At 43.7% G+C, this 24,329-nt stretch overlaps 1 protein-coding gene across 1 annotated transcript in view; it reads left to right on the forward strand.

The window, feature by feature from the left end:
• LOC124798170 (putative phosphatidate phosphatase) overlaps positions 1 to 24,329 on the forward strand; it is a 356,955-nt gene that overhangs the window by 48,420 nt on the left and 284,206 nt on the right. The window contains exon 2 of the mRNA XM_047261453.1: positions 4,043 to 4,174. Coding sequence (XP_047117409.1) covers positions 4,060 to 4,174 — 115 coding nt within the window. The 5' untranslated portion in view covers positions 4,043 to 4,059. The remainder of the gene's footprint in view (positions 1 to 4,042; positions 4,175 to 24,329) is intronic.

Raw genomic sequence — 24,329 nt, forward strand, 5'->3', positions numbered from 1 at the left:
ATGGCATTCGCCAAACCCAAATACTCCCATCGGATTGCCACTGTGTATAATGTGATTCGTCACTGCAAATTATTCGTTTCCAGAGATCGACTGTCCACTGATGCTGCTCTCCACACCGCTTCAAGCTTCACTTAGTACTGACCATCAGAAATGTGTAGTTTACAAGGAAGTGGTCGACCATTGTACTTCATTCTTTTCAAGTTCCTACGCAACTCATTAGGCCAACTTGGCTACAGACAGCCCCTTGGAACTTCACAAACTATTCCTTCCGCTGATTTCATCCAATTTTGTACAACCACCGTCCGCAAAGCTCGACAGTCCCTCCTGGGGCTCTTGGTTTATCTGTCGTTGTTCCTTCGCGTTTCTACTTCACAGTCTCATTACCAGCTGTCGACCTGGACAGCTTTAAGAGGGCTGTAACATCCCTGAAGGATCTGTCACTCAGGTGATATCCAGTAACTAGTCCATGTTTGAAGTGACAGCTATCCCTGAACGACTCACTCTGCTGTTACGCTTCTCTACTGACAACAAAATTCTCCCTGGCTGCTTTCATGCTGGCAGGTACAACTCTTGCGACATCTAGTGGCCAATCTGCATTACATAGTGGTGTCCAGACAGTTTTGATAAGATAGCGTATGTATCAAGAAACTGGAAGCTCAATAAAAGAACGACATGTGGAATAATCGGGTCTACTGCCGAATGTTTGTGCCGCTCTGGCACAATATTTCGGCCACGTAAATCGTTGCCTTCTTCAGGTGCTACCTGAGACTGAGACAGCACCTGAAGAAGGCAACGGGTTACGTGGCCGAAATATTGTGCCAGAGCGACACAAACATCCGGCAGTAGACCCTATTATTCCACATGTCAAGATCTCGCCGGGAAAGCCTGAAGAGTTACAATAAAAGAACTCGTTGAGGATCGCGAACGCCATAGACTGTTAAGAGAGCGTGTAAAATTGGTGGCAGCAGAACACCGGGAAAAATGAGACCAGATTCTGTATTTTAGGAAGATACGAGTGACAGCCAGAGAGAGTAATATTTATGTAAGTAAAGTCCATGCAGTAACTGAAACGCCGAAGGATCAGTACAATTTCAATAGAGATGATGGTTAAATGGCTCCACCTTCATGTCTGTCCACTTTCATGGAAATAAACATCTAGCTACGGCGAGGGAGGAACATAAAGAGCTACCAGGCGTTGCAACGTCAATAACATTTTTCCAGAAACAAAAGATTTAAAGACATTAGCTGCCAATAGACACTGATGTATAGCAGTGGGGCAAGTTGAAAATTTATGCCGAACCAGGATTCGAACCCGGGTCTCCTGCTTACTAGGCAGATGCGCTGACCACTTTTTTTCTGATCTCATTTTGTTCGTTGCCTATGTTCGCGGCGGACGTCCCATGACACCTGTTAAAGCGTATCCATTTACTCAGGTTTCTTTTTTTTCTTTTAGTTACAGAGGGCGGCTAACTTTCTGACCGAACACGCTGAGCTACCGTGCCTGCAACCACTACACCATCCGGACGCAGTGGCCACGACCATCGCACGAACTACCCCATCATGCCCCCATGAAACCCAAATTCTCAGCTTATACTACATACTTCTGATGTACTGTCCCTGCTCATTAGCCGCATTAGTCCCGGCATCTCGCCGATTCCCATGAGAGCTTGGTGTGCATCTGCACCGCCATCGCCTTAATTACATACATGTGGTGCCTCTTCTTTCCGATATGTCTGAAAGAACAGACATCACATATAAATAATATTTTTGATTCCGACTCTCTTTCAGTATATGCTTTCAGTACTCACTCAACGACGATAATGCATCAATATCAGGAAGAAGATTTTCACCCAGTAACTCCACTTTTTCGGAAAAGCGCGTGAAAACAGCATTCTATAAGTGATAACGACATTGTGTTTCGGCAGTTTTCAGGCATTTGGGGATACCAGCATAATCTTGATGAGGTCAAAACAGTGATTATTCAAGAAGTTTAAAGAGGAATGCGGCCTAACAATTCAGAGGAACTGACCACCAAACAAAAATCTGTAACGTCGACATAGCAGCAGGATTCGACCTTAATAGGGCAAACCGGGTGATCAAAAAGTCAGTATAAATTTGAAAACTGAATAAATCACGGAATAATGTGGATAGAGAGGTACAAACTGACACACATGGTTGGAATGACATGGGGTTTTATTAGAACCAAAGAAATACAAAAATTCAAAAAATATCCGACAGATGGCGCTTCATCTGATCAGAATAGCAATATATATGATCAGAATAGCAATAATTATCATAACAAAGTAAGACAAAGCAAAGATGATGTTCTTTACAGGAAATGCTCAATATGTCCACCATCATTCTTCAACCATAGCTGTAGTCGAGGAATAATGTTGTGAACAGCACTGTAAAGCATGTCCGGAGTTATGATGAGGCATTGGCGTCGGATGTTGTCTTTCAGCATCCCTAGAGATGTCGGTCGATCACGATACACTTGCGACTTCAGGTAACCCCAAAGACAATAATCGCACGGACTGAGGTCTGGGGACCTGGGAGGCCAAGCATGACGAAAGTGGCGGCTGAGCACACGATCAACACCAAACGACGCGCGCAAGAGATCTTTCACGCATCTAGCAATATGCGGTGGAGCGCCATCCTGCATAAACATCGTACGTTCCAGCAGGTGTTTATCAGCCAGGCTGAGGATGATGCGGTTTTGTAACATATCGGCGTACCTCTCACCCGTCACGGTAGCAGTTACAAAACCAGAATCACGCATTTCCTCGCAGAAAAAAGGCCCGATAATGGTAGATGTGGTAAATCCAGCCCATACCGTGACTTTCTCGTCGTGCAATGGAGTTTCCACAACAGTTCTAGGATTTTCGGTAGCCAAAATTCTGCAGTTGTGGGCGTTGACAGACCCTCGGAGTGTGAAATGAGCTTCGTCGGTCCACAACACGTTACTCAACCAATCGTCATCTTCCACCATCTTTTGAAACGCCCATACCACAAATGCCCTCCGCTTCACTAAATCGCCAGGTAACAGTTCATGATGCCGATGGATTTTGTACGGATAGCATCGGAGGGTACGCCTAAGTGCCAACAAACAGTAGTGTATGGAATGCCGGTGCGACGTGCGACTGCACGAGCGCTGACTTCCCCGTGCATAGACGAACCCGCTACAGTCTCCATTTCTTCCTGAACTGTCTCAGCAGCATTACGCCTTGTGCTCGGTCGGCCACTACGGGGTCTATCGCCTAAACAACCTGTGGCTTTGGACTTCGAAATGATTCTCGCCACAGCTGCATTTGTCAATGGACCTTTACCCGTTCGAATCCCCTTCCTATGGCGATAGAATAGTAACGCTGAACTAGCACATCCCCCATTCTGATACTACAGCTTCACTAAAAGCGCCTTTTCAGGTAACGTCAACATGCTGCGTCTGCTGGCGCATCTGATTCTCTCTCACATTACAGCTCCTTTTATACACGATTGTCATGCGCAGTCACTGACATTTGCTGTCCAGCGCCATCTGTGAGACATTTTGTGAACTTTTTTTTGTCCTAATAAAACGCCATGTCATTCCAAGCATGTGTGTCAATTTTTACCTCTCTATCTACATTATTCCGTGGTTTATTAAGTTTTCAAGTTTATACTGACTTTTTGATCACCCGGTATGTTAGCTGGAAATGGGAGCGGGGTCCCTGTGTCAATAGGCAAAACGAAACAGCGTAAAAAGAACGTACCCTCCAGTCGTTGTTCGCCGGCTTTCAGTTCGCTAGAAGCATCATTCACACAGTTGACGGCCAGTGCGTCCTTATCTGAAGCACCCGACGGTCAATGGAAAACACCCGCCCTAGCGACCGAACGCGGACCACGGCCCCCAACAGCGGCGTTGATCAATGGAGGGCGGGCCCTGTGAAGGGCCGGACTCGAGAATGCGCCGCGCTCTCAGCGGCAGGGCCCGCGGAGCGTGCGGCCGCCTAAACAGCGATCTCGTTAATGGAGAGAGCCCTCGGTGACGTCACGGCGCGTGTTCCAGGCTGGGCCGGCCCGCGCATGCGCAGCGAGCCGCCGCAGAAGCAGCCCTGCCCGGCGCCACCCGCAGACGCCATGGCCGTGGTCAGGCTCTCCCTGCTCAGGGTCACCCTCGAGGTCACCGTCATACTGCTAGGTGAGTACCAGAAGCTAGTCAATACACAGCATACATACTTTAATTTGCACGATTACAGGAGAGGCAGCGTACACAAAATTTAAAAGAGAATTTTGGACAACAGAGAAGCAACTGTATGAATATCAACAATTTAGATGGTAAACCAGTAGTAAGCAAACTAGCGGAGGCAGGAAGGCGGAAGGAATAAATTATTCAAAGATTAAAAAAGATATTAGCACAGGGTAGCTGCAGCATCCAAATTGCGCTCGATATTTTTAACGATAATATTTCAGAGCTAGATCAGAAATGTAAGGACTATGGTATGAAGATTAGCATCTCCAAAACGAAAGTAATGTCAGTGGGAAAGAGATATAAACGGATTGAATGCCAAATAGGAGGAACAAAGTTAGAACAGGTGGACGGTTTCAAGTACTTAAGGTGCATGTTCTCACAGGATGGCAACATGGTGAAAGAGCTGGAAGCGAGGTGTAGCAAAGCTAATGCAGTGAGCGCTCAGCTACGATCTACTCTCTTCTGCAAGAAGGAAGTCAGTACCGAGACTAAGATATCTGTGCACTGTTCAATCTTTCGACCAGCTTTGTTGTATGGGAGCGACAGCTGGGTGGATTCAGGTTACCTCATCAATAAAGTTGAGGCTACGGATATGAAAGTAGCTAGGATGATTGCAGGTACTAATAGATGGGAACAATGGCAGGAGGGTGTCCACAATGAGGAAATCAGAGAGAAACTGGGAATGAACTCTATAGATGTAGCAGTCAGGGCGAACAGGCTTAGATGGTGGGGTCATGTTACACGCAAGGTAGAAGCAAGGTTACCCAAGAGACTCATGGGTTCAGCAGTAGAGGGTAGGAGGAGTCGAGGTAGACCAAGGAGAAGGTACCTGGATTCGGTTAAGAGTGCCAAGAGACTGATGGGTTCAGCAGTAGAGGGTAGGAGGAGTCGGGGTAGACCAAGGAGAAGGTACCTGGATTCGGTTAAGAGTGATTTTGAAGTAAGAGGCTTAGCACCAGAAGAGATACCAATGTCAGCACTGAATAGGGGATCGTGGAGGAAATTTATAAGGGGGACTATGCTCCAGACTGAACGCTGAAAGGCTTAATTAGTCTTAAATGATGATGATGATGATTTTTAACGATGTCCTAACTGAAGAATTACATGTCTATCACGCAAATTGAAGATGGGTGAAAGGTCGAAACGCGTATTCAAATTAACAAAACCTATTTAAAAAAGTGGATGGTTGGCGTATTTCTTAAACTTATATAATTCACAGCCACGGTGTTGAACAACCAGTAAAATATAGGTTGATTCTTACATAGAATGTTACAGCAACCAGCCACTTTTTACAATGCTATTTACTTATTTAAACAGCACCATTACCGGTTTCGAACCCACAGATTCATCTTCAGACGGCTAGTTCACGTTTTGCATTAGATTTCGCCTTTTGTTTCCCCATCTGACGAAATTTCCATGGGGTGGTGATGCCATTGAAGAATCCGTGCCATTATGTACACATACTTCCATGTGATGAAACTTCTTAGTGTGTGAGTGGTGCTCTACACTACGTGCATTTTTATACACAAAAAAGTGCATTATACAGTTTTCGCTGCTGCAAGATGATAAGCAGCCTGCACTTGAACATAATGGCGCGGATTCCTCATCGGCACCACCACCCCAAGGAACTTTCGTCGGATGGGGAAACAAAAGGCGGAATCGAATATAAAACGTGGACTAGATGTCTGAAGATGAACCTGTCGGTTCAAAACCGGTTTTGCACGCAGCCACGGACGCGAAATGTCGGTTTCTGACAAAACAGTAACCAGTAAAATGGATAAATTGATATTAAATAAATAGAGATTCTATACACTGAGGTGACAAGTCGTGGGATACCTCCTAGTATCGTGTGGGACCCCCTTTCGCTCTGAATAGTGCAGCATCTCGACCTGGCATCGACATAACAAGTCGTTCTAAGTCTCCTACTGAAATACTGAGCCGTGCTGGCCCTATAGTCGTCGGTAAATGCGGAAGTGTTGCCAGTGCAGGATTTTTTGCACTGTCTAACCCCTCGATTATGCCCCATAAATGTTCGTTGCAATTCGTGTCGGATGATCTGGGTGGCCAAATCATCTGCTCGAACTGTCCAGAATGTTCACCAAACCAATTGCGAACAATTGGGGCCCGATGACAGGGCGCACCTCATCCACAAAAATTCCATCTTTCTTTGTGAACATGAAGTCCATAAATGGCTGCAAATCGTCTCCAAGTAGCCAAACATAGCCATTTGCAGTCACTGATGCACGTAAACCCAGTCCACACCATCATGAAGCCGCCACCAGCTTCCACAGTGCCTTGCTGACAACTTGTGTCGATGGCTTCATGGGGTCAACGCCACACTCGAATCCCACTGTCATCTCTCACCAACTAAAATCGGGACTCATCTGACAATACCAAGGTCTTCCAGTCGTCTAGGGTCCAACTGATACAGTCACGAGCCTAGGACAGGCACTGCAGGCGATGTCGGGCTGTTAGTAAAGACACTACTTTGGTGCTCTGGTGCCGTACCCCATTAATGTAAAATTTTGCCACACTGTTCTACGTTCGTCGTACGTCCCATATTTCACGCAGTGTTGCTTGTCTGTCAACACTGACAACTCTACGCAAACGCCACAGCCCTCAGTCGTCAAGTAAGGCCGTCGTCCGTGGTGAAAGGTATTGCCTGAAGTTTGTTATTCTCGGCACGCTCTGGACACCGTGGAACTCGGAATATTGAATTCACTAACCATTTTCGAAACGAAATGTCCAATGCGTCTAGCTCCAATTACCATTCCGCGTTCAAAGCCTGTTATTTCCCGTCTAGCGGCCATAATCACGTCGGAAACCTTTTCACATGGATAACCTTAATTCAAATGACACCTCCACCAATGCACTGCCCTTTTATACCTTGTATACGCGACCGTGCCGCCATCTGTATATGTACATATTGCTATACCATGACATTTGTCACCTGAGCGTATAAGGGAAACAATCCTGAAGACAGTATTATGGAAAGAGAACAGGAATTAATTTAAGATGAGATGATAGGTATGATAGTGCCAGTAGAATTCGGAAGAGCATTCAGAGACATAAGTGGAAACAGTTCCATGGAATAGACAACATTCTCTCAGAATTACTGAGATTCTTGAGAGAAACAGCCACGACAAAACTATTCCTACTTGTAAGGAAGTCATGTGACACAGGCGCAATACTCTCATGTCTTAAGAAGAGTGCAGTAATTAGAAATAAGACAGTTGCTGACAATTGTGAATATCACCAAACGATCAGTTTAATCCTCTTAGTACCACTGAGGTCAATATAACCCCATAATCACATTGGAAATATGTATCTCCCTTGTTTTCAAAACTATTATTTTCAAAACATGTGTCTTTCTCTCTTTGACTCAATTGTATCCAGTGATGTTTTGTCCATTTTTATATTTGGAACACGTTAAAATTTATTCATGGTTTCTTGCACTGTGTACCACTAGGATCAATATGATCCCTAACAAATTGGTTTGTTTTGTTTTTGAGGATAATGTATATGGAAACAGTAGCATTACTGTTACACTCAACTACTGTAATGTACGTTTTTATGTTATTTCTCATTAAAATGCTGCCAATATATGCGATGTAAATTACTGGGGGACTACATAACCCCAGTGATAGTGAGCCAAAAAATACTGGTAGCAGGAAGGATAATAGGCCATGGTCGCAAAATACTGACACGAATTACAGATGAATGGAAAAACAGGTAGAAGACGATCTTGGAGAAGATCATTGTAGATTCTGCAGGAATATAGGAACACGTGAGGCAATACTGACCCTACGGCTTTTGGTAGAAGAAAAATTGAAAAAAGAAAACCTACATTTATAATAGCGAGGATAAAATACAGGGAGCGAGAGGTTACTTACAACTCGTACGAAAACCAGACTGGCGTGTAATAGTCGAAGTGCATGGAAGGGAAGCAGTAGTTGAGAAGGAAGGAAGTGTGGGCTGTAGCCTATCCCCGATGTTGTAAGATGGACATCAACAACAGTAAAACAAGGGTACTAGAATGCAGTCCAATTAAATCAGACGATGCTGAGACAATTAGACAAGGAAATGAAGCACTGAAATATAGTAGATGAGTTTTGTTGCTTGGGTAGCAAAATAACTGATGATGGGCGACGTAGAGAGGATATGAAATGATGACTGGCTATAACAAGAAAAACTTTGTGAATAACAGAACTGTGTTAACATCCATACATATTCTGAAAGTGTATGTATGTATGTATGTATACCGGGCAACTCCTACTCAACCACTCACGTTGTACACATATCACTTTCTGTCTGGAAAGAATTACTGTGACGGTAAGAACGATCTTCCTCTTAAAGGAGTGGGCGGTGAAGAAGTACCAAAGTTCATTATGCGCAATTAGCCACTCTATATTTATCCAGTACTTGAGAATGAGAACACTTAGCAGCGTCCAACAAACTTTTCATCTAATTTCAAACCTTTTGAAACTTTTTCTCTCTGATGCACCCCCCAAAATCATGAAGGGAAAAAGTAATTGTTTGCTATATTTTCGCTGTTCATACAGTAAAACTGCCGCATCAGGCATCAGGTTTTAACCTATTACTTCTTAACTACTAACTCTACTCCCAACACATTTCGCATACAGTATGCACATTTACCACTATGTACCTACAAGATTACATCATTGCACGACACATAGTTCAAGAAATTCGACGCCATAAACACTGGGTTACGTGAAAACGAAATTTCAGGGCTAGAGATACATAGAGGTGAAGTATGTGTACAAATTTGTGTGAAATATCTTAAATATATGTGACGTCTGCGAATGCTGGCAGGGCCACGAGTAAAGAATTCCTCCTAAAGCCCTGAACCGATTTCAACCAAACGTCGTACGCATATTACTTACTTCAGGAAAGAATTACTGCGGGGGTAAGAAGTAGCGACCTCCTATTGGGGTAAGGGTAATAATTGGTTGAGAGAAGGGGGGTGTAGGAGATGGACAGACAGACAGGGCAAAGGAGGAGATGAACACAAATGAGGGGAGGGGGATACAGACTTAGAGAGGGGAAGGAGATGTGGACAGAGAAAGGGAAGAGGAGGAAATTAACAGAGAGAGATAGGGGGGCAGGAGATGGACAGAGACGGGAAAGAGATGGACAGAGGAAAGGAGAGGAGGTGATAAACACCGGTCAGACGGAGGAAATGGACAGAGAGATGGGGAGGAGGAAATGGACAAAGAAAGGTAAGAGGTCGAGATGTACAGATGGAGTAGGGAAGAGAAGATGGACAGAGAAAGGAAAGAGGAGGGGATGGACAGAGGAAGGGGGCATTAAGTGATGGACAGGAAGAGGGGCAGTAGGAGATGGACTAGAAGAAGATTGCAGTAAATTAATACCTGCGCAGCACGCATACTTAGTTGGTCTAATAATAGTTTAAATGTTAGGAAGCCTTTTCTGAAGGTATTTGTCATGAGTATAGCCTTGTGCAGAAGTGAAACGTGCCTGAAGTAGTTCAGACGACAAGAGAACAAAAGTTTCTGTAATGCTGTGTTATAGAAAACCGCTCTTTCCTGTCTCTGTCCATCTCCTAGATCGAGTAGCTGATTAAGAGTTTCTGAATCGAATTGGGCAGAAAAGAAATTTATCTCTCAGTTTGACTAATAGAAGCGATCAGTTGATAGGACATTCCGTGTGGCATCAACGAAACGTGACTTTGGTAAGGGAAATCAGAGAGCTAAAAATTGTAGAGGGAGACCAAGGAATGACTATAGTACTAATGTTCAAATGTTGTAGGCTGCAGTAGTTATTTTCAGACGAATATACCTGCACAGGATAGACTAAAGTGGAGAGCTGCATCAAAGCAGTTTTTGGACTGAAAACCACAAAACAAACGTCTTGAATGAAGTTTTTCTTGGCATGCCTCCACACGTCATTTTGTTTTCTGTATAGTCTAACATTTCGATCCTGTTGCAAGTTGCCATCATCTGGATGGTATGTTAACTACAGGTCATGTATAATGTTATTCCATCTTGCTCCTAGTGCCAGTTTGTCAAGTACAGCGTTAAAACTGATTTTCGACTGGAAGGTGCTCTGCGCACAGAAGTTTCACATCAGAACGTGGAGGCGTCATTCACTTGGATGTAGTCTTTGACAGCAACAAGGCGAACATGGGGAGATCTTACAAAAGACAATAAATTCGATTTGTTCCGTGGGAAACTTGTGTGTATCCTCCTCCCTTTTAACTGCAGACTGGTGTCCTGTTTTGTATATGGAGGAGACGCTAGGAACGAGTTGGAGATAGTGTAGTGACTATTTACGCAGCTGGTTTTCCACTCCAGGGGTCGCGTATGAGAGACTTCTGAAAGCGATTGCATTGGTACAACGCTACAGAGACTGTATGTTTAGATATCACGAGAATAAATTCTATGTTGGCTCATGAAGTGATGTGCAGTCTCAGTGATCACGTTAGTGTTTATAAGTGGCTCAACAAGTAGATCGGAGAAAATATCCGACCCGCCCGGGAATCGAACCGGGGTCCTTTCTGTTAGCATCAGCAACGCTAACCCCGCAGCTACCCAGGTGGACATCGAGCTAGAAAATGGGACTATAAAGTTTGAAAAATTTTTCTGTTCAAATTTTCACTCGAATAATTTATTCAAAATCGAATGAGAAATGTTGCATCCTGGAGAACACATGTGAAACACACGACAATGGTTTTTAATTTTGTATGTGAAAAGCAAAAGTTTACTGAGAAAAAACTACAGACGCACATGTAGCTGTGCTTCATTTACACAAAACGTTCATTAAATATACTAAAGACAGAACACCTTTAGCATTCGAAGAAGACATGGTGCTACCTTACTTCTGTTGGTGTCGAGTCACTTGCTTGCCACGCCACTGCCAAGTACTTGCTACGCCATGTGCCACATCACTTCTCACACCACATCAGAGGGCGTTCTGCCTAGCACTTAAAATGAACTTAACTTACTTATTTAAACAAGGACACGCGTGCATGAGTGCGGTAACTCCCCCCCTCCCCCCTCTCACCCCCCCCACCACACCCCCTTCCCACCCACACACACACACTCTCAATGTAACTTCGGTACCGAAGTTGTTCTGCATCTAATCACATTGTTATCTTCTATACTTATGTGTTATTTGCACATACTGGATTTGCATCAGGGAACAAATGGGGTGATGAATTGATCCGCCTGTGTTGCAAGATGTTACTTAGAGATTATTTGAATGCTGCTGAATATGGACTAATATGTCTAAATTGGCCAATAGCAAATAAATACGATAACTGTACAACTCCTAGGGGATAAGTTTTCATTTGAGAAATATTTTAAAGGCGGAGCACAACATCGAAGTGGCGAAGATGGAGCGGGAAAGCGTTCGCAGCCTTTTCGAAGGGGAATGGTTCCTTTGAAAGGACACTTCCACGTCCTTAAACACAGTCGAGCTTGTGCTGCATTTCTAGTGACTTCGAAATCAAGTGGCCGTGAAACCGTAATTTTTCATCCTTCGTTTTCAAAGGCAGTGTATTAGGGAAACCAGGGAAAACGTACAGGTATACATCTGATAGTTCTGACGGGGGTTTGAACCCTCCTGTTCTGTAATCAGAGTCCAGTACCCTAATCACTGCACTACTCCTTTCGCTAGAAAACAAAAGTCGCGACGCCTTTTTTTCTTTTTTGCCACGAGTGCCCGAGGAGATATTCAGCTGCCTAAACGGAAAGGATTTCTTCGCACGCATGGCGGTTTCGAGATTCGTGACTGACTTTCGCTCGTGACGTGTGATTGGTTAAGTTTATACGGCGTGTGCATCGAGCGTGTGTGTCAAGTTTCTATCACAAATGGGGAGGAAAGAGGGGTGAGACCAAGTGCTAACACAGAGCCTGCTCCTCTTGAAAACACTGACCGCATTGGCAGGGTGCACTCGTATTCGGGAAGACGCCAGTTCAAGTTCTCGTCCATCCATCTACATCTACAGCTACGTAAATACTCCGCAAGCTACCGTATGGTATGTGACGGAGAGGGCGCTGTCATTACATTTCCTGTTCCACTCGCAAATAGAGCGAGGGCAAAACAACTGTCTACATGCCTTCCTACGAGCCCTAACCTCTCTAATCTTATCCTCGTGGTCCTTACCCGAAATCTACGTTGGCGTCAGTAGACCCGTTCTGCATTCAGCCTCAAATGCCGGTTCTCTAAATTTTCTCAGTATTACCGTTCGAAAATAAAGTTGTCTTCCCACCACTGATTCCAAACCGAGCGCAAGAAGCGTCTCCGTAAGACTTGCGTGTCGTTCGAAACTACCGGCAACAAATCTAGCAGCCCGCCTCTGCTCACTTCACTGTCTTCCTTTAATCGGGCCTGATGTGGAACCCGAACACTCGAACAGTACTCAACAATGTCTGTCGCACTGGTATCCTGTATACGGTCTCCTTTACAGACTAACCACACTTTCCTACAAATTCCACAAGTAAACAGGAGTCAACCATTCCCCTTCCTATTACGATCCTTAAATGTTCCATTTCCTTAAATGCTCATTCCATTTCATATCGATCTCCAGCGTTACGTCTAGATATTTAATCGATGTGTCTGTGTCAAGCAGCAACATTATTAATTCTGTACTAGAATTCATCTGCATTACCTTACATTTTTCTCCATTTAGACCTAGCTGCCATTCATTATACGAACTATAAATTATGTATAAGTTATCTTGTTTCCTCCTACAGTCACTCAACTTCGACATCTTTCCATACACCACAACATCATCGGCGGACAGCCGCAGCCTGCTGTTTACTCTGACGGCCAGATCATTTCTGTACGAGTATACAGAGACCAACAGCAGTCCTATCACACTTCCGTGGGGCGCTCTCCACGATAGTCTTGTCCTGATGAACACTCGCCGTCGAGGACAACATACTGGGTTCTATTACACGAGAAGTCGTCCAGCCACTCACATGTCTGGGAAACTATTCCGTATCCTTGAACCTTGGTTAAAAGTCGGCAGTGTGGAACCGTTCATACGCTTTACGGAAATCGAGGAAAATGGAATGTGCCTGTTGCGCTCTATCCATAGTTCGCAGTATATCATGTGAGAAATGGACAAGCTGGGTTTCACACGAGCGATGCTTTCTAAAACTGTACTGATTCGTAGATATAAGCTTCTCTCTTTCAAGGAAATTTATTGTATTCGACCTGGGAGTATTTGCAACGAACTAATGTTAAGGATATTGGTCTGTAATTTTGTGGGACCGTTCTTTTACCCTTCTTATATATATATAGGAGTCACCAGCACTTTTTTCCAGTAGCTTTGCGCTGGGCGAGAGATGCCCGTCAAATGCAAGCTAAGTAAGCAGCCATTGCTGTAGAGTACTGCCGGCCGGAGTGGCACCGCTACGGTCGTAGTTTCGAATCCTACCTCGGCCATGGATGTGTGTGATGTCCTTAGGTTAGATAGGTTTAAGTAGTTGTACGTTCTAGGGGACTGATGACCTCGGAAGTTAAGTCCCATAGTGCTCCGAGCCATTTGAACCATTTGTAGACTACTCTTTGTTAAACCGAATTGGGATTCCATCAGGACCTGGCGACTTAACTGCTTTAAACTCTTTCAGTGTCTCCTGTGGACCAGGGATGCTTATTACTAAGTTCTCTTTATGGGAGTCAGTGCGATGGTCAAATGACAGTACGAGGTGCATTCAAGTTCTAAGACCTCTGACTTTTTTTCTCCGGACTGGAAAGATATAGAAACATGCGCATTGTTTTAAAATGAGGCCGCGTTCATTGTCAATACGTCCCAGAGATGGCAGCACCGTACGGCAGATGGAATTTTACCACCAGCGGCGAGAATGAGAACTGTTATAAATACTTAAAATGGCGACGTTTTCCTTACTTGAACAGCGTGCAATCATTCGTTTTCTGAATTTGCGTGGTGTGAAACCAACTGAAATTCATCGACAGTTGAAGGAGACATGTGGTGATGGAGTTATGGATGTGTCGAAAGTGCGTTCGTGGGTGCGACAGTTTAACGAAGGCAGAACATCGTGTGACAACAAACCGAAACAACCTCGGGCTCGCACAAGCCGGTCTGACGACATGGTCGCGAAAGTGCAGAGAATTGTTTTGGGGGATCGCCGAATGACTGTTGAACAGATCGCCTCCAGAGTTGGCATTTCTGTGGGTTCTGTGCACACAATCCTGCATGACGACGTGAAAATGCGAAAAGTGTCATCCAGGTGGGTGCCACGAATGCTGACGGACGACCACATGGCTGCCCGTGTGGCATGTTGCCAAGCAATGTTGACGCGCAACGACAGCATGAATGGGACTTTCTTTTCGTCGGTTGCGACAATGGATGAGACGTGGATGCCATTTTTCAGTCCAGAAACAAAGCGCCAGTCAGCTCAATGGAAGCACACAGATTCACCGCCACCAAAAAAATTTCGGGTGACCGCCAGTGCTGAAAAAATGATGGTGTCCATGTTCTGGGACAGCGAGGGCGTAATCCTTACACATTGCATTCCAAAGGGCACTACGGTAACAGGTGCATCCTACGAAAATGTTTTGAAGAACAAATTCCTTCCTGCACTGCAACAAAAACGTCCGGGAAGGGCTGCGCGTGTGCTGTTTCACCAAGACAACGCACCCGCACATCGAGCTAACGTTACGCAACAGTTTCTTCGTGATAACAACTTTGAAGTGATTCCTCATGCTCCCTACTCACCTGACCTGGCTCCTAGTGACTTTTGGATTTTTCCAAGACTGAAAGACACTCTCCGTGGCCGCACATTCACCAGCCGTGCTGCTATTGCCTCAGCGATTTTCCAGTGGTCAAAACAGACTCCTAAAGAAGCCTTCGCCGCTGCCATGGAATCATGGCGTCAGCGTTGTGAAAAATGTGTACGTCTGCAGGGCGATTACGTCGAGAAGTAACGCCAGTTTCATCGATTTCGGGTGAGTAGTTAATTAGAAAAAACATCGGAGGCCTTAGAACTTGAATGCACCTCGTATGTTTGTACGATTCTTCTGCGTGATCTATTTCGAAATGCAAAATTGGCACTTCGGAATTGCTCTTTTTGTCAGAAGATTGGTTAACGTGTGCCTTGATAGAAGCCTTAGACCAACTAGATCCATGTCCTCCCTCCTTTGCTTAAAACACTTACGGCAAATGCAGGGGCGGTTCCTATGAAAACGACATCGACTCTTCCTTTCCTAATGCTTCCCCAACCCGAGCTTGTTCTTCAATAACCTCGATGACGACAGGACAAACTCTAATCTTCAAATGGCTCTAAGGACTATGGGACTTAACATTTGAGGTCATCAGTACCATAGACTTAGAACAACTTAAACCTAACTAACCTATGGACATCAGACTCATCCATGCCCGCGGCAGGATTCGAACCTGCGACCGTAGCAGCCGCGTGGTTCCGGACTCAATCTTCCTTCCTTTCTGAAAAGTGTAATGTCTGGCCGCGAGCTTAAAGTCCTCATCCGATAGCCTAATCAACAACAACAGTGAACATATTCCCTTTCCATGACACACAGCGGTGTTCAGGATTCAACCGAGGACACTGGAAGTCTATCTCAGTGGCTCTCCACCCGTTGCCGTGCGTTACCGCCTACGGTAAAGAAGTTGGGATTTCTGAAACTCAGTGACGCCGTGTGGTAGCACCGTAGCGGCGGCTCCAGCTGAACGCTTGCCTTCCTGTTGCGGTTGCCGCAACAGCTGAAATCGAAGCATCCGCTTCCTCTACCGTCTATTGCCGCTGCAGTTTCGCTTCCTCAACACGTGTCTCTTCAGTAGCTTCCAAACAAAGTCCGATCGCTTTCTCAAGTGTGATTATTTTACAGGGGCTGAATTAGGGATCAGCTTTCATTTGATTATTTAACTCCTGTAGTTTCTAATACGGAGAACAGGACAGACGAGAAGTGATTATTTGTGCTCGATAGGGATAAATAGAGCGACAAAGGAGCCCAGGTGAAACAAGAAGATAAAGAGCTATTGCCCCAAGGACGAGTGTAAAAATAGAAGGCATGTGATAAAACCCAAATGACAATAGACGACTGGAGGGAAAGGTAGCTGTTCAGAAACTTGTAGTACACAAGATTCGATAACTCACCGTGAAGGTAAAGACGGAAACCACCCAAAATTTTACAGGCAAATTTGCATGGTAGATACTCGATCCAATGTACAGAAAATGTCCCTCTAAAGTCCCTTGAAGCGTTATAAGTACATGACTGGTATGAGTCCTGTGCAGTACGGTATCACGATGGGGAGTATGATGAATCAGGCGTGACTTTAGACAAAAAAATCAACAAATGCGTAAATGGCGTAATTTTGAGTTAGCTGCAGCATTTGAAAATTTCTAACGGACATATCCGTTTAATAGACAAGAAGATAGATTATTATAGGTGTTTTTATTACGTTCTTCGACATTACTGCAATGATAAGAGAAACTGAAATCACGAGAGGTTTCCGTAAGTGGCTGAAAGTCAGAGGCAATACCGAGCCGGCTTCAGAATATAAGGAGCATCAGGTTATATGGCTATAGCAGATGATTTTCTAAGAATAGTAGCTGGACGACCAGCAATGACATTAGAAGGTAATAGCAAGATAGTTCATAACACACTGACTTGTGTAAAGAAAATATGTCAACAGCAGATGTTTACATTTCTTTGAAAGGGAAATTATTGAAATTGAGGAACCCTAAAACCAAAATGAGTAACCCACTAACGGAGGAGGAACTGTACAGACTGGAAGGTATAACTTCAACATGTCGATCTTGCACAGATACAGCTCGTTTCACCGAGTCCTCAACAAAATAGTAGCAATTGGACGTAAAATACAGAGAAGTTGGAAAATGCAAATGTGGCTTAGCAAGGGGCTTTCAATAAGAGTAATGCAACGCATTTTTTTTCGGCCAATTTCTGTTGAAAAAATGCAGAATTTGTTGTGGGACATAGTGGAATATTACCGCTTAACCTCTTCTAGTTTCATGAAGTTCCGATAGGTGACAATGCTACACGTAGCCTTCAAAATGACGTTGTAACGGAAGTGCGTTCAAAGGAGAGATCTGTCATTGAGTTTATTTTGGCGGAAAACGAGTGCATCGTAGATATTCATAGACGCTTGCTGAATGTCTGCCGAGACCTGGCAGTGAACAAAAGCACGGTGAGTCGTTGGGCGAAGCGTCTGTCATCACAGTGACAAGGTCGCGCAAACGTGTGCGATCTCCCGCGTGGCGGCTCGCCGCACACAGCTATGACTTCTGCAGTGTTGGTATGTGCTGACACTCTCATTCGAGGTGAGCGACGCATCACATCAGACACATCGCTACTCAACTGGACGTCTCTGTGAGTGGCGCTGACACACTCGTACACCAGCTGGGGTACTCAAAGCTGTGTGCCTCCTGACAGAAGACCATAAGGAGCAACGAAGGACCATCTCTGCCGAATTGCTTGCGCGTTATGATGCTGATGGTGACAATTCTTTGTCGAACACCATTGCAGGCAATGAAACATGGATTCATCATTTCGCACCGGAAGTAAAACGGCAATCCATGGAGTGGCGCCATGCCACTTCTCCTCTGAAAGAAAGAAGTACGAAGCGGCATCTTCAGCCGGTAAAGTCAGGCGACGGTCTTCTGGGACTCTGAAGGAGTTATTCTGTTTGATGCTGACTTCATGGTCAAACGATCAACTCCAAAGTGTTTCAAGCTACCTTCAGGAAACTGAAGTAACGACTTCAGCGGGTTCGTCGCCGCAAAAATGCAAACGAACTTCTCCTTCTCCATGGCAACGCATGGCCACAGTCAAGTCTGCGTACCTAATAGGAGCTCACAAAATTTCACTGGGACGTTCTTCCTCATCCACCGTCTAGCCCAGATCTCGCACCCTCCGACTTCCATCTGTTTGAACCAAAGAAAGATGAACTCCGCAGGAAGCAGTACTTTGATGATGGGGAGGTTAGTGATGCAGCGAGATGTTGGCTGCGATGTCGACCAGTAGACATGACACCCAGCAAGGTGGCGTAAGGCGGTCGCATTGAACGAAGATTGTGTTGGAAAATAGGGTTTTGTAACCAAAGGGTGAGGAATAATATGGTGTATTGGAATCCTGATTAAAACCAACCTGCTTTCAAAAAAAAAAAATTGTTGTGTTACTTATTGAACGCCTCTCATACTTAACCACGGCACACATAAAAAAAGAGGTTTTGTTGTCTCCCCTTCAGCCCTGCGTTTCGTCCGTTATGTATTTCTATTCTCGGCCTGATTTCATTGACCTTTTTAAATGCAAAATATAAGTAGATATCTACTTTTATTAATTGCATTTGCTCTTACTGAAATATTTGGAGGATGACGTAACAAATAAGCTGATAAATTAAATTACTTTTTCTTTTTTCATTTCTTTATATTGAAAATATAAACTCAGTTAAAATACAATGAGCTGAATTACTCCTCCTTTGGAGATGAAATAGGATAAATATTGATTTAAATGGTACTAGGATGATACTTTTTTCGTCTTGTTCCACTTCAGACTTCTGAGCACTTTACCTAGAAACCCTTACGTTTGTGCCTTGAGTAAAACAATACTTAAATGTTTCTAAAAAAAACGTCTTGACTGTTATAGTGGAGCCGATTCATGATTTCGCAATGTTGCACTCGGAGGTACATCAGATATCCTTGGATGTCTAGGTTGGCAGCGGTGATCAAAAAATATACAAAGCGTCCGGCCAACCACAGGCAGCTGTTACGTTTGGCCTTCGGAAAATGTTAGTAACCCAGTTCATCGGATTTTTTAAACAAATTCCCAAACAACAGTATGCGAGTGAACTGCTCTTTCAGGAGCTTCTGGTAGCTACAGCTTTAATGTCAATAGCAACAGATAAAACTTTCTCTTGGTTCTCTCTCCTGCTGTCTCTAATTGATGATATCAGGCGTCAACACGGATAACCTACTTTCGTATTGTTCGGTAGGCAGTTAAGAATGTGGCTCTATACTCAACAGTTGCTTTTCTTTGTTTTTATCTTTAATCTCTGCAGCGTAGGCTCCAGGAGAAATTTCTAACATTCTCAGTGCTTCTGTTGTTTGGCCCGTTTAATGGCTTTAATTAAAGTAGTAGTCATACCATATTTATTTAATTATATATAGTACATATATTTACATATTATGTATATTTATTTATACATCGCTTCTTTCATCTTTTTGGCTATGATTTGTACGAGGCATGCTTAGAAAGTAATCGTACTTAACCATAATTGGCTCCGAATTTTTTTTCTTTCTCTTAGAGTTAGCAACAGTGAATAGTAGAGGGGAAACCCCTGACCTGAACGACCATCACGCTACAGTGTCCAGTTGCGTGAAAGATTTCAGTAAGAAATCCCGCCATGTGCGAGCCATATGCTGAGGTCTGCTTATTACTCGGGGAAGGGATAACACCTCCTTAAATTTTTTCGCGATTGAAATGACGGTGTTATGAACGGAACGGGTTTCTTGAAATGGTCAAGAGAGTTTAATGGAGGCAGAACAAATGTTCGTGTCGAATAGAGGAGTGGAATACCTTCCATTTCGACTGATGAGTTGGTACAAAAAATCGAGTAAAATTGTCTTGAAATATCTGCCATGTTTTCAGAGCTCTCCAGAACTCTTTTGTACGAGAAACTCACATTACCGCTGGGGTACCGGAAACTGCATGTCGATTTCAAAGCCACCATTTCGGGCAGAAAATCATGGCCTCAGTGTTTCGGGACCGAAAAGGCATCATTTTCGTGAATTTCTGCCTCAGGTGGAGACTATCAGTGCAAAACGATATTATGAGACTCCAAAAAAATTCAAAAAGGAGCAGTCAGAACAAAAGGAGGGGAATACTGACGAAAGAAGTGTGCTTGTTGCATGACAAGGGCCGTCTTTACACAGCCTTAGCCACCAAAGCGCTCTTGGATCCTCCCCCCCCCCCCTCCCCCCCCGTCCATCCGGATTCCCCAGACTTGTCGCCTCCAGTTTATCATCTTCTCACCTCCCTGAAGGCACACATAAGTAGAATTAAATTTTCAACTGAAGAGCAGGTGCAGAAAGAGGTTATGACGTGGGAGAAGGAGCTGGCGGTAGAATTCCTCGAGGAAGGCATAAAGAAGAGTGTGCTACCTCGTGTAAATGGAAAATGAAAAGCTAAGACTGTGGCTTGGAGTCCAGTGAAACCTGTAGTTTTATAAATAGCTGGGTAAATCAGTTCGAAGGACAAAGGAACACAAGGGCGTAACGTGTCCAACATGCCTATAAAAGTACTACAGTTTACAAAACCAACGTTTGAGGACAATTTTATCTTACTTTTATCATTCTTAATCTGGGAGTTAAAGAGTGGAGTGCCTGAGGTGTATTTTTACACTTTCGGTATTACTCTTTTTATGCTTTACAGTCCCTTCTTTTTAAGTATGATAGGCACCCTCTTGTAGCTGACCTGGCTGATAAGATTGCATTCTGAGACGATTCAAATTTGACATCACTTCCGCAGTTAGTGACAGTTGGTAGTTTCACGTACTGTGGCTTCCTGATGTAATAATCAAATATATTTTCAGAGCTTTTTCAATTTATTCCGTTATTACGCCTCAGATTCTCAGTACGACAAACATTAATAGACAAATATAGAAACGTAATACGTGCACTACTTGGGAAGACGTTGCCCCTTTCCTTCCATTCCCTCAACATGAGACCGAGAGGAATAGCGTAGTGGTTAGCACACTGGACTCGCATTCGAGAGGACCACAGATCAGACCCGCGTCCGGCCACTCTGATTTAGGTTTTCCATGATTTCCTTACATCGCTTAGGGCAAACGCGGGGATGGTTCCTTCGAAACGAAACTGCCGCTCTCCGTCTCCATCCTTTCCTAATCCGAGCTTGTGCTCCTTCTCTAATGACCTCGTAAGAGATGTGTCCCAGCCTAAAATAAATAATACACTAAAGTGTGCATCCTAAAAGTGGACGACTCTGGATGTTAACGAATCTCCACTTTATTTTTTCTTCATTTTCGAGATCCTTTGCTATATTTTTTACCTCGCAACAGCGTACTCGGTTTTTTTTTTTTTTTTTTTTCAACATGAAATACTGAGCTTAGCAAAACGCAGTCTTAAATGTAGTTTGATGTTACTCCTCATTTCCACCAGATGCGAAATTTTCCTGTCTTTTTACGATTCTTACCATTTCCTTCACTTCTAACATTCGCAGCATGCCGTAGGGTATTACTTGTCTGTTTGTGATGTTATAAGCTATTTTTTCCTTGAGGGAATAACCCATTCGAAATGTTTATTTTAGTCACAATCACCATCGTCTTTACAACTGACCTTCTTGCCGAGGCTGAAGGTTTCTTTCAACCTGTCTGTGAGTCATATCTACGCCATAAATGGCCATCATTCTGGGCTCCCTTTATCAGTTTTACCACAGTTTCACTTCCGTCGTGTCCTCGCTCTAAGATGTGATTTCTTTCTTTGTGTGCTGCCATGTCAGTCTGATATGCAGTTTATCCTGGGTCTGCTATTGATATTTGGAATGTTCAGTTGCCTTTCAAGCATTTTCCACTTTTTTGACCTCTAGTTGTATACTGCGTAAAGGTCAACTAGAATATCGGAGGTTACGCGAGGGAGAGCTGAAAATTAATGCCTCCGAATTTTTTTATGTAAAAACTCTTACAGATTTTTAAATAAAACAAACGTTATTAGCATTCTACATTTTTATTCTTCACATTTCGATATTTTCAGCCCTCTGCCGCTAGAAGGCTCTGAATTGTAGCGTGTAACATTGCAGCGTGTAATGTAACTATGTCGCTGCATCGGAAGCAGCGTGCTGTAGTCGAGTTTAGAATTCGAAGAGTTCATCCACACGCGGAACATCATCTTCCTCAGCATGACATCGCCAGACCACCGACGAGCATTGTGCCATCTGAAACGACCCGACGCCTGGGTTTACTACCACCGATCATCCTCCATAAAGCCCCGTCTTAACCCCATGCGATTGTCCTGTATCTGCAAGGCTTAAACAACACCTTCGAGGACGTCATGTTGTTAGTGATGAAGCAGTGCAAGCAGAGGTGACAGAGATGTGTTAGTCGCCTTGGTGGCTATGTTGAGACAAAAATATGTAGACATCAAGAATAAAGCTGTAGAATGTTAATAAAGATTGATTGATTTCGAAGGCTTGAAGAATTTTCATATAAAACGTTCGCAGGCATTACTTTTCAGCAGGCCCTGGTGAGTTTCCTAATGCTTCACATGTTGGTACAACTTTAGACGTTCGCTCTCCAGATTTTCGGTGTTTCCATGACGTTGTCCTGCATCAGACAAATCTGGGTCCATTTGTGTTGCCCTTCTTTGTATGCGTCCCCTGTTAGTCCTATCTGGTATGCGTACCACACATTTAAGCAATATTGTAGGATGTGTGGTACATGTTTTGTAAGAAATCTTCTTTGTAGACTGAATGCATTATCCACATCTTCTGCAAATGAACCGGTCTACCACCTATATAATCACTCCATTTAGTATCCTCACAAATTTCTACACCAGGGTATATGTATGACTTGGCTGACGCTAGTTGTGGCGATACTACACTTCTGCTTTTGTTGAAATGCACAATTTTACATTTCTGAAAAGTTAAAGCAAGTTGCAAAAATTTGCACTGGTTTATATCTTTGGAAGATATGAGTGGACATTTGTACAGTTTTAATCAGGTAGTTCGTCGGTATATGCATATAACTGCGTTATCAGCAGAAAAATTGATTTTGCTATTAATATTGTCTGCCAGACCATTAGATGGCACACACCGTCGCAGGAGGTCATCCATATGACCGCTGCCGTGACGGTATGTCTTGGAAACACCTACAATATTTTTACAAGAAAATGTACTGGTCAAAACTAGAAAACGTGCTGAGCAATTGCAGAGATATGAGCTATTTCGCTTTTGTCGAAAATAAACTGTACTCAGCGGTGTAGCATGTCTTTGTGCAGTCGTTCACTGCTTATTCCTTGTTGAATCTGTTGCGTCTGTATGTAGTCCTCTGACAGACGATTAGTGATCAATGGGCTCCAGAACCGTGGCCTTGCTGTTCGCATGATTGTAAGCTCTTCAGTTTTTGGGTAACCGAGTACGAAGGCAAACAGGTGGGTTCGTATGAGTTTTGTGATTCTTTGAGAACGAGGGATGAAGAATGTGTAACAAAGAGCGATAACGATATCAAGCACTTCCTGTAGTGTGAATAGATGGCTGTAATAGAACCAAATCCACACTGATATTACAAATGCGAAAGTAGCTCTGTGTGTTACGTTTTCACGACTAAAGCACTGAACCGATTTTGATAACTTTTGGTATGGAGATAGTTTCAAGGCCGATGAAAAAAATAGGCGACTTTAGAAAGTCTGTAGTACAACATATTTACTGAGTTGAAGAATATAACGCCAAATATGGAACAATAATTCCTCTTTGAAAAAGCGATTTACTCTTTGACTTTCGAACTTTATCGTTTTTGTGAAAATGCTGTTGTTGATATGTTCTACATAATACGATTCAACATAATGAACACAATGCTTATACAATCATCTACGTATTTAATCCACATTTCCATAGTAATTCCAGTGTTATTAATTACGAAACTAACATAGTAGGTTACGTTTCCACGGCTCTACAGCTGAACCGATTCCGATAGTATTTGGTTGGTATGGAAATAACTTGAACCATGAGGAACACCATAGGCTACTCTAGAAAGCTGTATCTTTTTGGGTATTATTAACATTTTTAAGCATGGTATAGGTGAGTCGCATGCAGATGACGCTGGCGCGATGGTCGGCGTCTGTTAGTGTCTGTAGATTATTCCGTGACAGTGCAAATCCAACGTCATTGTGCACGTGGTTTATGATATTGACTTCCTACACCGACTGCCACAGCTGGAGAATTTTGATGGAGATACAACAATAAAATCGGACGCTAATCCAGAGAACCATATTTAAAACTGTTGCTGTAAGCCTCGCAGACCTAAACCTCATTTAGCGCGTAGTTCTAAGAAAGATCAAGCTGCGAAAGTTGCTCGAATTCATCAAATGGGTTCGTATGAGTTTGT

Source organism: Schistocerca piceifrons, chromosome 5 (assembly GCF_021461385.2).
Source record: "Schistocerca piceifrons isolate TAMUIC-IGC-003096 chromosome 5, iqSchPice1.1, whole genome shotgun sequence".
NCBI lineage: Eukaryota > Metazoa > Arthropoda > Insecta > Orthoptera > Acrididae > Schistocerca > Schistocerca piceifrons.